General features: G+C 42.8%; 1 protein-coding gene and 1 long non-coding RNA gene across 3 annotated transcripts in view; one reads left to right on the top strand and one right to left on the bottom strand.

The window, feature by feature from the left end:
- LOC308561525 overlaps positions 1-16,073 on the top strand; it is an 82,097-nt gene that overhangs the window by 39,623 nt on the left and 26,401 nt on the right. The gene's annotated exons all lie outside the window — the stretch shown is intronic.
- GARIN1A (golgi associated RAB2 interactor 1A) lies at positions 997-11,063 on the bottom strand. Of its 2 annotated transcripts, none has more exons than XM_081146818.1 (6): positions 10,872-11,063; positions 10,119-10,303; positions 8,799-9,048; positions 5,499-5,617; positions 1,892-1,960; positions 997-1,361 (listed from the first exon to the last, which is right to left on the bottom strand). In XM_081146818.1, exons 1-6 carry the CDS (start codon positions 11,022-11,024, stop codon positions 1,166-1,168), a joined length of 972 nt encoding a protein of 323 aa, XP_081002944.1. In that variant the 5' UTR covers positions 11,025-11,063; the 3' UTR covers positions 997-1,165. The 2 variants fall into 2 exon arrangements, with proteins under 2 accessions (XP_081002944.1, XP_081002945.1); XM_081146819.1 differs by having other exon boundaries at positions 1,009-1,361; positions 5,499-5,587.

Here is a 16,073-nt window from a genome sequence, read left to right on the forward strand (position 1 = left end):
CCGATGTTTTAACCCATGAAATAAAATATTTTTATTTTTTTTATTAGAGGCAGGAAGAAACTCACAAACATTAGGCATCCTCTCAGCTCCGATGTTTTTTCTGACCCAATCTTGCCAGGATACACCACTCAGCCCAACTGAGGATGCACCAGGGGAGAGCAGTCATGTTCCTTTTCCCTCCATCGCCCCCTTTCCTATAGTGTGAATCACAGGAAAGCAAGTCCGCCAGCCTTGATTTGCAGCCCAAGTGGCTCAAATTTCATGTCAACCTTAATGGTCTTCCTGTGTCTCTAAAACAGAGCTTGATATCTCTCTCATACCCTCCCTAAAGGCAGGAAACTTGTCCATCTGTCTTGCTCTCTCTAATATAATAGCATCAAGCACAGTGTCTGGCACCCAGCAGGAGCTTAATAAATGCCTACTCAATGTTGTGGTAGCATTTTCCAGGTAAATATTCCCCACTTGTTCAGAGGTTGGCCAGAGCCCCTGCCCTCTCCCTGATATGCACAGACACCATGTCTCCCAGTTTGCTTTCATTAGGTCTGGGTGGGAAGAGTCATATCAATGGGACTTCCAGTGATGGGTGGTCACCATCTTTCTGACCAGAAGCCATGTCTTCATTAGCAACCAAAGTTTGCATGGCCCGGGGCATGACTTCATAGTTTTATAGTGGGGCAGTAAAAACTCAATTTCTTGATTGAGGTGAGTGGAGCAACACAAAGGTATTTCCTAGTTGGCTGCCATCATTCTGAGGATTTCTTTCACAATGAACTTGGAGCAGCCTTGCCTGTTGTCCCCTCTCCCTTTGAAAGAAGTTGGATTTCTCACCAGGCCCTTTCCTCTGGACTGACTTTCTTGGCTTTGCTTGGCTGCTTTGGGATTTTAACTGAGCAGAAGGAACTTTTTCCCATTTATTTTCCCAAGGAGTGAGCTCCTACTCCTAATCAGCCCCCCCCCCCCCACTGCTCCCCCCCATAACACACCCTACAACAATTAGGGGCTCACTCGGAGGTTTATTGGTGGAAGTGCAGAAGCACCTTGTTTTAAACACCATCTTACTTCTCCCACAGTCATTTGGCCCACAGTTGGAAAACAGCATTATGGGAAGTTGTAGCCAGTGCACTGACTAATGCCAGGGAGATCACTCTGGTTGGTTGGCTAGGAGTCAGGGTCCCAATAAGTTCTCTCCTAGGGAACTGGCTATAGGAACTCGCAGGAGGTGCTCGTCTGGATTCTCTTGTTCCCAGAGGCTGTGGCTTAAAGTGGCTCTGAAGGGTATATGCAAATTCACTGGAGATGCCACCGGCAAGGGTGTCTTGTAGCTGTTGGAATCCTTGATTTCAGTGGCAGTGTCTGTGTTTCTGTTGGAACCCAGGAATTTTGGGGTCATTGAAAACAATAAAAGAAAAAGAAAGCATTGTTAAAAATATAACTTAAAAACTGCTTTTTAATTATGTCTTTTCTAGTATGAGTGCCTTGAACACACATGTGAATACGGAAATGACTGGCAGTGAAAATACATATATATGCTATGATGTATCTAAGAAAGCCAAGCAGGAGGGAGGCTGGAGCTAAGGCTGTTCTGCTGAAGTGGAACAGAGACCCCTCCAAACCTTTAGCACTGCTTTTATGTGTTGAGAATCTAATATGCTATGATTCAAAGGCAAAATCTGAACCCACTGGGATATCCCTGATGCCTGCCTGGAGTCAGTATGAGTGCAAAGAAAACCTTCAGACAGTTCTCCAAAACAATAACAACTTAAAAAAATCACAACCGCTTAGTGTGTCTAGAAAAACACACGGTGTGGTCCTAGTTGGTTTTGCTCAGTGGTTAGAGCATCTGCCCTCGGACCAAAGGGTTTCAGGTTCGATTCTGGTCAAGGGCACGTACCTTGGTTGCAGGCTTGGTTGTAGGCTCGGTCTCTTACATTGTTGTTTCTCTCTCTTTCTCTCTCTCTCTCTGAAAAAGCAATGGAAAAAACATCGTTGGGTGAGGATTAGAAAAAAAAGAAAGAAAAACACAGTGTGGCTAAAATTTTGTAAAATTTTGATTCCAAGGGAAATTCATACTTATTTTAAATGAAAAAACAGAAACTACTTAAAAAGAAAAGAAAAATCCCTCACACTGAAACTATTCAGAGATAAATGCAGTGAGGTTTTTTTGTTTTCCTTGTTTTTAAGTGAAAATAATTTTGGAGTTACTTAGCTAGAGACTGGCAATGTGGTTGAATAATCTAAAAAACAAAAACAAAACAAAACAAACCCCGCAAACTGCCACAAAACATCTAGAAATTTAGATAAAATATAGTTAACATAATTTTAAATGCATTGTTGAACTCTCAAAAAGTAAAGAAGAATCCTAGGGGCCAAAAATTAAAGACAAGTAAAATGTGAACTGAAGCTAGGGCTGCCCGAGGGACTTGCCAGTCTTGGTAACCAGGGCTTAGTGACACAGGAGATAAAATCTTGGGTCCTAGCAAGGTGGGGAGTTTACTGAGATATTTGCATAAATCCAGGACTTTCAAAGCACTTTCTTGGCAAAAGGGTACACTGGGAAGAAATCCATCCAGTGCCACAAACTCATCTCTATCAACCTGGATTCTGGGTCAAAAAGGAAGCCTCTTCTAAAAATTCTTATCTTTGGGCCTGTCCTCATGCTGGTTTGAGGTCTGACATATGGTCCAAGAACTCCCAAGCTGAGAAACTAAAAAAGTTCTCCTGAGTCAGTAATAACTCTGAGGTACCTGACAGAAGCAAACTTACAATGGTCCTTTGGGATCTCCCCCCACCTCCAATTCAGGCAACATGAGTCCCACAGATAAAGGCCTGCTTGAGATAAGCTCACAATAAAAATGACAGTTACACAGCTACAGATAGCTCCAAGACCCACATGGTATCTGTATCTATGTGAGAGGAAGCAGAGAGAGGCCATGAGGCATTTGATATACTTGAAAACAGGAGAGCTCCTCAATCTCCCACAGATTCTCAGTGGAAAGTGCAGCAGGCCAACTTGAGAAGAAGGAAACTGGAAGTAGGAAACTGGTAAAGTTGGAAGGGGCTGGAGCCGGATGTGCCTTACCAGCTCTCAAAACCATCAGAATACTCTCCCCTGCAGGACATGCCTTGCAGTAGGGAAAAACCACTGGAAATGGAATCCAACCTGAGTAGAACGGGAATGCTAGAGCCGAAGGAAAGAGCAAGGTCAGCTAAAGATAAGAGAAGGGAACACAGTCCCTGAAGATCATTAGCACTTCACAAAAATGACACAAGAGGGAGCACTAGAGACCAAACCAGAAAGCTACACTGACCCATCTGTCATCCCCCAAAGGGTCAGAAAAACCATGTCATAAAAATAAATTGCATCAGAAAAGGATAATCAAACTCCACACAAAATCAATGAAGATATGAAGTCTAATAAATCCTTACAAACAAGAAAAGCACACTATCAAAACGAGCTGCAAAACAAATGCAAACTGCAACCTAGCACTTCAAAATGAGCTAAAAGAAATTAAGAAAATGATAAAATACATGAAAGAACTAAAGAAGTCAGAATTTAAAATACTGATAAATGCTGACACAACTGAGAAAACCATTAGGCATTCTTAAAAGAAACAACCATTATTTCCAAAACAAAGCCAGAAAGAACACAAGAGCAAACAAGCAAAGCACATGACGCCTTTGGAGAAATAGAGGGTTAAAAATGGAGAGTTTAAAGAATAAAAAAAACAGAGACGGTGACATGTATATTAGACAAAGATGATCCAACATACAAATAATAAGAGCCCCCAAAGAAGAAAAGTTTACATTACAGTTCAAGAAAACTATCTTGAAATTAGAAAGTAAAAAAAAGAAAGGTCTGGAAAGTACATATAAAGGCAGACCCTGACTGAGACAGAAAGCATTCAGAGAAAGGATGTGTGGAGAGTCCTTTATATGAGCTGCTGCCTCCTTCCCCTCAAGCTAAAAGAGAGGGGCTTCCTGGGACCACCCAGAGAGCTTCTGCTGTGGTCCCTGGGGGCTGGGAGACTCAGTAGGTAGAGGTATAAAACATGGAGAGTGGGAGAGATGAGAGAATGGGCTTCTTTGGTGGTAAAGTGAAGAGAAGTTGCTCTGTGTCCTAGAGGCACGGTCCTCCTCTCCAATGGCCAAATTCTGGGAGGATATTACCTGAGGACCAGATGCAGACAGCATGAGAGAGAGAGAGAGAGAGAGAGAGAGGGAGGGAGGGAGGGAGGGAGGGAGGGAGGGAGGGAGGGAGGGAGGGAGGGAGGGAGGGAGGGAGGGAAAGCACCAGCCTGGAGCCATTGTAAACTCTACCCTTAAGGGGTGAGGGGACTCTGACAGCTAGTGCCTGTATAGCAAGAACCCTTGCAGAGCCAGGGCCTGGGAGGGGTTCTGGCCAGATGAAAGGAAGGTCTCACAGCACCACCAGAGTTGCAGTCAGGGGAGCCAGGTAGGGGACTTTAAAGAATCCAAGAAAGTACCTAAGAAAAAAAATCAGCTTTAAAATCAGGAAACAGAAGGAGAGGAGTAGTGACTCTGAGGGGCCACCTTAACATGGGACCAGGCTGAGGGGAGGGACATGTGATCAGCTCAGAGTTTTTAAGCAGTGGACTTTTAAATTTCAGAATCGATGCTGCTTTTGCTATTTAAAGGGACCAAATGACCTTTTATATTATAAGAGGGAGTCCACATGCTATGGGGCCTGCCCAGAAAACCATCTTTTACTCAGGTAAGAGGACAATTTCACCCACTGAAAAAGTTATAAAGGAAGACAAAAATAAATTTGCATTTAGATGATACCCCAAAATTGAACTTGTTCAACATATTGGCTGCACGATCTTGCTTTGGGTTTCTATTACTCATTAAAGAAAGAATCTACTACAATTACTTAGTGAATTAGTAAAACTTTAGAGCCAACAGTGGTCTCCCCTCTAGGTTACTCTCTTATCTGTTTTACAGAAGAGATAGATGAAGCAAAGAGAACTCAGGATTATCTTATTCAAAGGACCCTTGTGAGCTGGGAATGGAGACAGTTAATATCTAACTCCACAAACCTGCTTTATTAGCTTACCCTCATTCCTTCTACTGAGCACCTTCCATATGAAAACACTGGGGTTTGCCTAGAATATCCAGATCAATCAGCCACAGACCCTGTTTTCAAGGACAGGCTTACAATAACATTAAGGGGAAAGTCATACGCATAACTGTAAAATAAAAATAATAAAAGAACTGCGCTTGGGGGTGTGTGGCTAAGTGGTTGACCATTGACCCATGAACAGGGAGAGATCACTGCTCCATTCCCAGTAGGGGGTCTGCAGGAGGTGATCCTCATCATTGATGTTTTTATCTCTCTCTGAAATCAACTAAAACATTACCAAAATTATTAAGAATAAATAAACAAACAAACTTTGACAGGTTGTCAGAAGGTGTCACTGACCCCACTCATGACTATGCTGTGGGAAGGGGTACTGGAGCTGCCTGCACAGCGGACTTACCTGTCTGCTGTGAGCTGGAACCTTCTTGGGAAATGTGAGAAACTGCTGCTGATCTGCGTGGCTTCCAACAGCATGAAGTTTTCACTGGGCTGGGAGGATAACGAGAGGCTGCTTTCAGTCTAGATAGAGAAATTTATTGTCAGATGACCAGATCTGCTCCATGATAGTTCTTGGCCTCCTCTGGCCAGAACCTTGAAGGAACTCACTTGAGTCTTCCAGCCTAGTCCTGGGAACCTTCCTTAAACCTTAAGCCCTAGAATCACCAGACAAAAAATGAGGCCCTAGGCAGGATCACTTCCTCTCTCTAATGGGCTGCTGTAGCTACTTTGCCCAGGGCACCAGACCTGAACATTAAGAACCAGAACAGTAGAACTATAAAAGCTGACTTTTGAAGTCCGTGATGGCGTACCTAAATCACACAACTTGAAAGGAGGAAAGTGTTTAATAAGAGTCTGAAATCTGAAGGTTTTAGGCAATTCAGTCTATCACACTTTTGCTTCCTGTGCCCCTACCCTAAGTAGGTCATGGGAAAGCCTTCTGTGTGTCAGGAAAGAAAAAAAAAAGCCTTAAATAAACTCAAAGGAGAAAGCTGATCCTTGGGGGAAATATTGCAAAAACTTGTGATTAAAGGGTTAAAATTCTTGATGTATAAAAAGCTTTATTTTACAAATGAATTTAGAAAAACACAAGGCTGCCAATAGGAAAATAGCCAAAGAACAAACCAGATACTGCATAAAGAAAGAAAAAAGTGTTCAAACTCGTTGAAAATCAAAGACATGACATTTTTTTTTAACGTATGATTATTAGAAAAAAAATTTAACTTTAAAATTCTCAATTGTGATAAAGATACAGTGATACAGAACCCATATTATTGGCAAGAGTAGAATTTGGTATGAACTTTCTGGAAATAACCTGGCAATATGTATTATAAGAAAACCTTAAAAATATTCATACTATTTGAATTCTTTTATTTTATTTTTTGGTTTTTTTTATTGATTTTAGAGAGAGAGGAAGGGAGAGGGAGAGAGAGATACAAACATTGATGGGAGAGAGAAACATAGATCAGCTGCCTTCTGCATGCCCCCTACTGGGAATTGAGGCTACAACCAGGGCATGTGCTCCGTCAAGGAACCAAAGTGGTGGTCTCTTGGTTCATGGGTCCAATGCTCAACCACTGAGCCACGTCAGCCCAGCTGAATTCTACTTTTAAAAATCTATTCTGAGCCTGGCTGGTGTGGCCCAGTGGTTGAATGTTGACCTATGGATACAGGAGATGTGGTTCAATTCCTGGTCAGGGAACATGCCTGAGTTTTGCACTCCATCCCCAGTAGGGGGCGTGCAGGAAGCATATGATCAACAACTCTCTCATCATTGATGTTTCTCTCTCTCTCTCTCTTTCTCTCTCTCTCTCTCTCTCCCCCTTCCTCTCTGAAATCAATAAAGACATATTTAAAAAAAAAAAGAATCTATTCTGAGAAAACAAACCTTGGACAATACCTATAAATGCTTATTTTACCATCGCATACAATGATAAAAAATTAGAAATAACTCTAAATATCTGATTTTAGGGGAATGAAGTAAATTTTAATTCATTTGTACAAGTGAATAGCATGAATGATATGTGTATGAAGAGCTTTAAAACTTTCTTTTTCTTTCTTTCTTTCTTCGATGGGGGGGGGGGGGCAGGCAGGCAGAAAGAGACAGAAGCACTGCTTTGCTGCTCCGCTTCCTTATGCACTCATTGGTTGCTTCTTGTATGTGCCCTGACCTGAGATTGAACCTGCAACCTTGGCGTATGGGGATGAAGTTCTAACCAACTGAGCTATCCAGCCAGGGCCACAAAGAGATTTTAAAAGAAATGGATCCCAGCCCTAACCAGTTTTGCTCAGTGGTTAGAGTGTCGGCCTGCGGACTGAAGGGTCCTGAGTTTGACTCTGGCCAAGGGCACGTACCTTGCTCGCAGGCTCGATCCCTGGCCCTGGTCAGGGAACATGCAGGAGGCAACCAATCGATGTGTCTCTCTCACATCAGTGTTTCTCCCTCCCTCCCTCTCTCTCTCTCCCCCTCCCCCTTCTATTCTTTCTGAAAAGCAATGGGAAAAGTGTCCTTGGGTGAGGATTGAAAAAATAAAAGAAATGGATCTCCAACAAGAAAAAGCTAAAGGAGTTCATCACCACCAAACCAGTATTACAAGAAATGTTAAAAGGACTTCTCTATGAAGAAGAGAATAAAAGATAAAAAACATGTATAAAATGGCAGTAACTACATACCTGTCAACAATTACTTTATTTACTTATTTTTTTAACAATTACTTTAAATGCTCCTATGAAAAGACATAGAATGGCTGAATGGAAGAGAAAACAAGATCTATATATATGCTGTCAACAGGAGACCCACTTCAGATTGAAAGATACACACACACACACAGCCCGGTTGAGCGTCGACCTAGGATCCAGGTGATCAGGGTTTGATTCCCGGTCGGGGCACATGCCCGGGTTACGGGCTCGATCCCCAGTCAGGGGCGTGCAGGAGGCAGCCGATCAATGACTCTCTCATCATTGATGATTCTCTCTCTCTCTCCCTCTCCCTCCCTCTCTCTGAAATCAATAAAGATATATTAAAAAAAAAAAAAGCACAAATTGGCAGTTACAAAATAGTCATGAGGATGTAAATATAGGAAATATATTCAATAATATTATAATAAATATGTACGGTGCCAGTAGGGTACTAGACTTATTGGGGAGAGCACTTCATAAGTTATATAAACATCTAACCACTATACTGTACACTTGACACTAATATAATATTGACTATCAACTGTAATTGAAAAAATTTTTAATGAAAAAACATTTATGATATAATCTAAATTGAAAAAAGCAGCATCTAAAAATATATATTTAATGTCCTCAGATACATAAATTAAAAATAATTTGAAATGAGAGACTAGAAGGGAATATGCCAACTGTTCCAATTGATTGCTTGAAGCTGAAGAAATATGGGGGTGATTTTTCTGTAATTTTCTGATTTTCTTAAGTGAGCATTATTCCTTTAGGATACTGAAAAAAAGAGCAAAACACCTGAAAATACTTTTAAGTGAGTTAAGTAGCTTATAGCTTTTTTAGCAAAATTAAATTAATTTGCTCTAATTGGTGTGTGCAGATCACTGACCCTTGAAAATGGTCTTCTCATCCCCCCAAGGACACTAGACTTTAATATTCATCAATCCTCACTAGGGGAGACAGTGTGCCTCCAGTCCCCTTCCCCCCTCCCTAGAGATCTTGGCAGAAGGGTATCACTTACTGTTATTTTAGTGGAGCTGCTGGACATCTTGGGCACCAGGCAGTGAGTGAACCGGATTCTCGGGTCTTTGGTGGTGATGGACAGACCTTTCTGCAGAATTTTCACCAAGCGGATCCAGAATTGAAACACAGTCTCTGGGTGTTTTTCGTGGAGCCTCATGTAGTAAATCTTTTCAGTCACTGTCCTAATCCGCAGGATGCGTTGGAGCCGGTCACAGATTTGTAGCTCCACAAACTTCAGGGGGAGAATCCTGGACACAATCAGGAAATTCCCATAGTGGAGGAGCCCAGGATTGGAATCAACCATGCTGGTGCCTACCTAGAACTTGGCTCAACCTCACTCGGCTTCCACCTCTGCTTGGGAGATGTGCAAGGGAGAGGGCTTGTGGCCTGAGAGTGGAATGATTACAAAAACCAACTCTTCTCTGATTTCCAGGGCCTTAGTTATTAAAGAATCTGCCCACATCAATAACAAAGGCTGATAATTGGTGTAGAATATCTCTTTTAATCTTTCAACAACCCTTTGATGAAGGAAAGATAAGTATTATTAATTCCATTTTATAGATTTTGAAACTGAGGCTTAGAGAAGCTAAGCAATTTGCCCAAGTTTAGATATATATTTTTAAGTTATTGATTTTTAGAGGGAGAGAGGAAAGGAGAAACATGGATTTGCTGTTCCACTTACTTATGCATTCATTGGTCGCTTCTTGTAGTGCCCTGACTGGGGATCAAACCTGCAACCTTCGGGTATCAGGATGACATTCTAACCAACTGAGCTACCCAGCCAGGGCTGCCCTAGTTTAGCTTTTTTTTTCCTTCTAAAATTATTTATTTATGTACTTATTTATGTATTTATTTATTTCAAGTTTATATCTTAAGTAGGAACTGGGACTAAGGTTTTCTTACTCCATTTCCAGGTCCCCTTTGCCCTGTATCCTGATGAACTCTGTTGAAAGAGTAAGAAGGGTGGATGTCTCCTGTATGCCCAGTATTATTTTTTCAATCTCAACACCTCATATCCCATTTGGCTTTCACACACCTCTTTTATTTTTTTTTTTAACCCTGCTAAGTCTTTATTGACAAAATAAAAACGAAAGCCAAAATCCTCAAAAACTAGGCTGAGACTGACTGATAGTCTACCCATAGCACAAAACACAGTGCTTGATCAATATAGACACTAAATAAATACTTGTTAAATGAATGAGTGATGTTCTACAGTTTGTATACCAAGGAACACTGTCCTTTCTTACTGTCTAAAGCCCCGCTACAAACAATGCAGTCATCCCACCCCTTCTGGCCCCTCCCTGAGGCCTTTCTTTACCTGCTGAGGGTGATGACTGGAGCGCAGTCAGGTGTGTTCCAGATGGAAAACTGACCCTGGGGCCAGGTGACGTTGGCCATCAGGAGGATGTTGGGGAGTGGCAAGGAGGGCACTGAGGAGGTTACCCCAAGGATCACGGTGGTCGACCCTTCATAGACATTTATCCAATTCCCGGGCTTAGTGACCTAGAAATCAGCCCCAAGTACTTGGGTCAGAGAAGCAGAAGACAAGAGTGGAAGGATACAGGTGCTAGAAAGCAGCACTTCAGCTTAGTGACAAGCTTGGAGCACCTGTGATTCTCGTACATGTGCAGCACACTGGGCTGGGCCATGACCTGCATCACCCTTTTTGTGGATTTCCCCAAATAGACAAGCTCATTGGCAACAGGGATGCTGTGTTGCCCTTCTTCACGTCCTCTGCATCATCTCACTTTAAAAGGATGCACTAAGAAAAAGCTGAGTGCCATTGAAATTTTATTCTTTCATCCTCTGGTAGAAGCAGCCAGCACAGGTTTCTAATGGTCTGGAAGGGAGATTGTGCAAAGAAAGTTCCAGAAGGGGAGGAAAGTGAGGAAAACCCCATAATGCAATAGGCACAAACAGGTGAACTTGAGGCCCAGATCCTCTGCTTTCTCTAGCTGGAATTGTTTTTCTCCTCCCCAGGGCTTTGAAAGGCCACAGCATTTTTGGACCAACCTCTGGAAACAGGTTTTGGAAAGGGAAAGAGAGCTGGCTCTGAGCTGCACAAGGGTACCTGGATAAAGTTGCTTTCAAACACCACAGAGTTGGAGAACAAGTTGAATTCTGGAGAACGAATCAGTTGACAAAGAAGGCCATCTTCCACCCCAAGTTCCACTCCAGGGCCTGGTTCCTTGACCTCAGGAGGGAGGCCCCTAATTTTACTCATTGGGTCTTAGGAAGAACGGGCTGGGGAACATCCCTGGGGCTCCACACAGACCCAGCCCAACTACAAGGTGTTGGTGTGACCACTGTTTCCCCCCCCACCTCCACAGTTCCACCCCCCCTCCTGATTTACAGGCTGTCCTCCAGGCCTGGACAGCCGGCCTGCCGGCTCACAATGGCAGGAATGACATCAGGAATGTGGTGGCAACTACAGGAAAGGGGGGAAAAAGAAGAGGAAAGGAAGAATTAAGGAGGAGCAAGGCTTTCTCTCCCTTTTCTTCCTATTAACTAGTAGTAATGAAGCCTGTTCCATTTTTCTCTCAATCTCCCCGCAAACACGAGGAAAATGACTCTCCCGAGGTTACGCTGAGACAGCAGTGAGCTGGCCAGAGCAGCAAGGAAGGCTCTGGAGAAACCCATGGCCTTTGATCCACCCCCTCACAGCGAAGCCTCTCACAGACTTGCTTTGTAAGTGTAACCTGTGCCTGAATAAGAATTACCTCAGGGGTGAAAAAGCTTATTATTGACGTATTTTGTTCTGTTGCATTTTGAAGGGTCCATGAAAAAGAAAAAAAAAATCATGATGTTGAAAAAAGGGCTGCATGCTGGGAATCAACCACCAATTAGTTCAGTGATACTAAGTCACTGAGTTTCCTTCCTTTTCCTCTAGTAAAATAAAAAGGTGGCACCAGAGTTAAGGCCTCAAGTTAATAATCAGTAGAGATTTAAAATTCGTACTTGGGATTTTCTAAACGTGCTGTGCCAAAGCTCATCTCCATGCCCTTGCTCACTGATCACTCTACTGGGAAACTCTTCCCTCACTTGACCACTTATTTATTTTAAAAAATTCAGATCCTGGCCCTGGCCAGTGTGCCTCCGTTGGCTGAGTGCCATCCCCTGCACCAAAAGGTCGCTGCTGGTCTGATTCCTAGTCAGGGCACATTCCAGGTTGTGGGTTGGTCAGGGTGAGTACGGGAGCAATAGATCGATGTTTCTCTCTCATGTTGATGTTTCTCTCTCTTTCTCCCCTCCCTTTCCTCTCTCTAAAAAAAAAAAAAAAGAAAAAAGAAAAAAAAGAAATTCAGATCCTCTAAGAAGCTTTTCCTTGACTTTCACCTTCTACCTGCAAATTTTATGTACCCACTGTCCTACACACATTCTATCATAGAACCAGGAAACGTTATTTATTTGTTTACATGCGTCTCTCCCTACTATCTCATGTATGTTATCTGAGGTAGGCAGTGATGAGACAGATCTTAGTTCAGTGCTTGCTACCAATAGGTGCTATAAGCAATGTATCAGGGTAGGCCGAGTTATGCTGCAGTAACAAAAACCCCAAACTGCCCAGCCAACGTGGCTCAGCTATTGAATAGCATGGACCTCTGTTCCAGGAGATCGCGGTTTGATTCCCAGTCAGGGCACATGCCTGGGTGGTGGGTTCGATCCCCAGTGGGGGGCATGCAGGAGGCAGCCAATCTATGACTCTCTCATTGATGTTTCTCTCTCTCTCTCTCTCCTTCTCTCTGAAATCAATAAAGATATATTTTAGAAAATAAAACAACAAAACCCCCAAACCTCAGTAGCTTAACACAACAAAGGTTTCTCATTTACACCTCATGTTCATCAGGGATCAGTTGGGGGCTCTGCTCCATGGCATGCCTGCTCTACGATCTACCCTAATGGAACAGTTTCATTTGGAGCATTGCTGGTCACTGTGGAGGAAGGAAAAAGAGATTTTTGAACCAGTGCTTAAATGTTCCAACCTAGAATTGATACAAGTCACTTCTTGGTCCCATCCAACAACAAAGGGGTCAGGAAGTACAATTCTATCATGTGCCTGGAAGGCAAGGGCAGAAGTATTTGGAGAACATTAACAACTACCACTAATGACCTGCTAGTCAATAATCCTTCAGCTCACTATCCCTCCTGCAGGTGGAATATGTTCACTGTACCTCCTTCAAAGGAGAGAACACAAGAATTCCATTCAGCCACACCACCAAGCTCAAATTCAAGAATCTGAGTGATGCACAGTAGTTTCTAGACCAGTTTCAGATGTGGCTTGAGATGGAGATCTACAAACTAAAAAGATGAGCCGCCCGGCCGGTGTAGCTCAGCGGTTCAGCATCGACCCAGCATCCAGGCATTCAAGGTTCAATTCCCAGTCAGGGCACATGCCCGGGTTGCGGGCTCGATCCCCAGTTGGGGGCGTGCAGGCGACAGCTGATCAATGACTCATCATTGATGTTTCTATCTCTCTATCCTTCTCCCTTCCTATGAAATCAATAAAGATTAAAAAAAAATAAAAAATGAGCCATGTGCCCCCACACATCTCATATATAATGGTGGAATAGGGACAGGATAAACACAGCAGGGGGAGGGAGAAGAGTGGGAGACACAGCAGCCTAGCAATTATGATGCTCCACTGAGCAGGTGTGAGGAAGGTAAAGGGAATTCCCTTGGTTAGGGCCCCATTCTGCTTCCTGGGAGTGCATCCTTATAGGTAACTTGTTTTAAACTACTGGGATTTTAGTAGTTTTTAGGGTTGCTGCAGCATAACCTAACCTAATTTGTCCTTGACTAAGATTGGAATCTAGGGGGCAGTGTTGCAATAAAAACCAACCACATCCCACAGAACCTTTAGTATGTGTGACTTTAACTTATTAGGAAGGCAGCAAAGAGATATTGGAGGCTGGAGGGATGGCAGCCCATCTTATACAGTAGCAGAGTGTTTGGCAAAACTGTTGCCTGCAGTAACTTACAAAACATATTTTAATCTAATTTATCTAAAGTTAGGAGAGTCAGAGAACAGAATTTTAGCAGCTTGAATTGAATGCTGTTGGCTGCTATTGACAAAGCACCATGAAATGAGCTAAGAGAAAAACTGGCTAGCTTGCAAGCAGGCACAAGGGATCTAGAGAGACTACAGAAAATCAGTGAGCTTGCAGGGTTCACAGAAGCAACTGCTTCTCATTCCTAACTGGTAATACATAAAACTGAGAAACGTTTGGAATGACAAACACCAGTGCAAACTGTTTTGTATGTAGGGTGACTATCCTGGTTTGCTCAGAAGTGTCCCAGTTTTAGCACAAGTCCTACATCCCAGGAAATGCCCCTGGCTAGGCAAACAGGGATAACTACTCGTAGGAAAGATTAAAACAATGGTATGGCCACCATATCTGTTGCTGAAACTTCCAAGCAGATTATTTAAAAAAAATTTTTTTTTAAATATGTTTATTGATTTCAGAGAGAAGGGAGAGGGAGAGAGAAACATCAATGATAAAAGTCATTGATCTGCTGCCTCCTGCACCCCCGGTACTGGGGATTGAGCCCACAACCAGAGCATGTGCCCTGACGGAATTGAACCACAACCTCCTGGATCACAGGTCGTTGCTCAACCACTGAGCTATGCTGGCCGGGCTGAGCAGATTATTTGAAAGCAGGGACTTTCAACTGGTGTGCCGCCAAGCATTTTTAAAACATGCAATACCTGTTTAGTCAGGGGCATTGACATTTCCCCTTAGATTGTCAAATTAAAAATGACAGCAGCCAACAAAATAGCTGTATGGTGTGAATCAAAATTATACCTATTTTTTGGTCAGATCAGGAAAAAATATTTTTTTTGGTGTGCCACAGAATTTTAGTGATTAGTTTATGTGTGCCATGAGATGTAAGGGTTGAAAATTGCTGTCTTAGAGCAAAGGCCTCAGTAAGGTTGTGGCACCCAGTAACCCATTTCAATTAAACTAAACTACTTGGGGAAGAGAATTGAGGTACAGCTCTCCAGTTAAAAATTCAAAATACCTCAAATTAGTTGGAGGCATCTGAATGAAAAAATACATCAAATTTAAGAAAATGTCTAGAAAAGGAAGCTACTGGCACATGAAACTGCCTGAATCAGAGATAAAATACCAACTATGTTGAAGTAATATGCTACCAAAAGATGAGTCACATAAGCCCAGCTGATCAAAGGACCAGGGACTGCAAGGTTGGAAATTGGAAATACCTGATAAACAGCACTAATGGCTACCACAGTACAATAAATGCTGCCCAAACCAGCGGCTTCCAGGGTAGTGGCACTTAAAGCTTAAGAACACTCAGGGAGCAAAACTGGTTTGGTAAAGGATACCAAGCTCCATTTTTACCTTTGGCAAAAGTAAATCAAACTCACCATATATAAATTGTTGTGCACACCAAGATGAGAGTGTGAACAGACATCCCTCATTTTATTGTACTTCGCAGATGTTTTTATCAACATGGAGACAAGACCCTCTACCAACAAAAACATTATGACTCACTAAAGGCTCAGATAATGGTTAGCGCCTTTTAGCAATAAAGTATTTTTTAATTAAGGTGTATACATTGCTTTTTAGACATTACACTTAATAGACTACGGTACAGTGTAAACATAACTTTCATATGCACAGGGAAACTAAAAAAATCATGACTTGCTTTAGTGGTAGTCTCGAACCCAACCCTCAATATTTGAGATATGCCTCTATTACCATAGGCTGAGGAATTTGTTTCAGCATGAGGTAGGGATGGAAGGGTGATAGATAGAACCAGCTGTCTCCTGCACGACCCCTATTGGGGACAGAGCCTGCAACCTGGGCATGTGCCCTGACCAGGAATCAAACCAGCAAGTTTTTGGTGCATGGGATGACGCTCAACTGAGCCAGACTGGCCAGGCCAGGTATGGCTATTTTACCAGCCTACCCAAACAATCAGAATTGAGTAGTCTTTCTGGTGGATAAGAGTACAGAATAAAAAAGTCAAGGTTGCCTGGCCAGTGTAGCTCAGTGGTTGAGTATCAACCTATGATCCAGATCTCGGTTCCATTCCTAGTCAGGGCACACAGTGGGGTTGTGAGCTCGATCCCCAGTAGGAGGAGTACAGGAGGCAGCCGATCAATGACTCTCATCATTAATCTTTCTATCTCTCTCACCCTCTCCTTTCTCTCTGAAATCAATGAAGATATATTAGAGATGGACAGTCAAGAGAGGACTGTAATATTGGCCTAAGCTCAGACAATTGTGGATACAGACAGGGCAGACCC

This window comes from Miniopterus schreibersii, assembly GCF_964146895.1.
Source record: "Miniopterus schreibersii genome assembly, chromosome: 9".
In the NCBI taxonomy this organism is placed as follows: Eukaryota; Metazoa; Chordata; class Mammalia; order Chiroptera; family Miniopteridae; genus Miniopterus; species Miniopterus schreibersii.

Coding starts and splice junctions, on each gene's coding strand:
- GARIN1A (XM_081146818.1), bottom strand. CDS start 11,024: ATGAGTAAAATTAGGGGCCTCCCTCCTGAGGTCAAGGAACCAGGCCCT. Junction 10,304..10,871: donor TTGAAAGCAACTTTATCCAG/GTACCCTTGTGC, acceptor GCTGATTTCTAG/GTCACTAAGCCCGGGAATTG. Junction 9,049..10,118: donor CCAGTCATCACCCTCAGCAG/GTAAAGAAAGGC, acceptor GATTGTGTCCAG/GATTCTCCCCCTGAAGTTTG.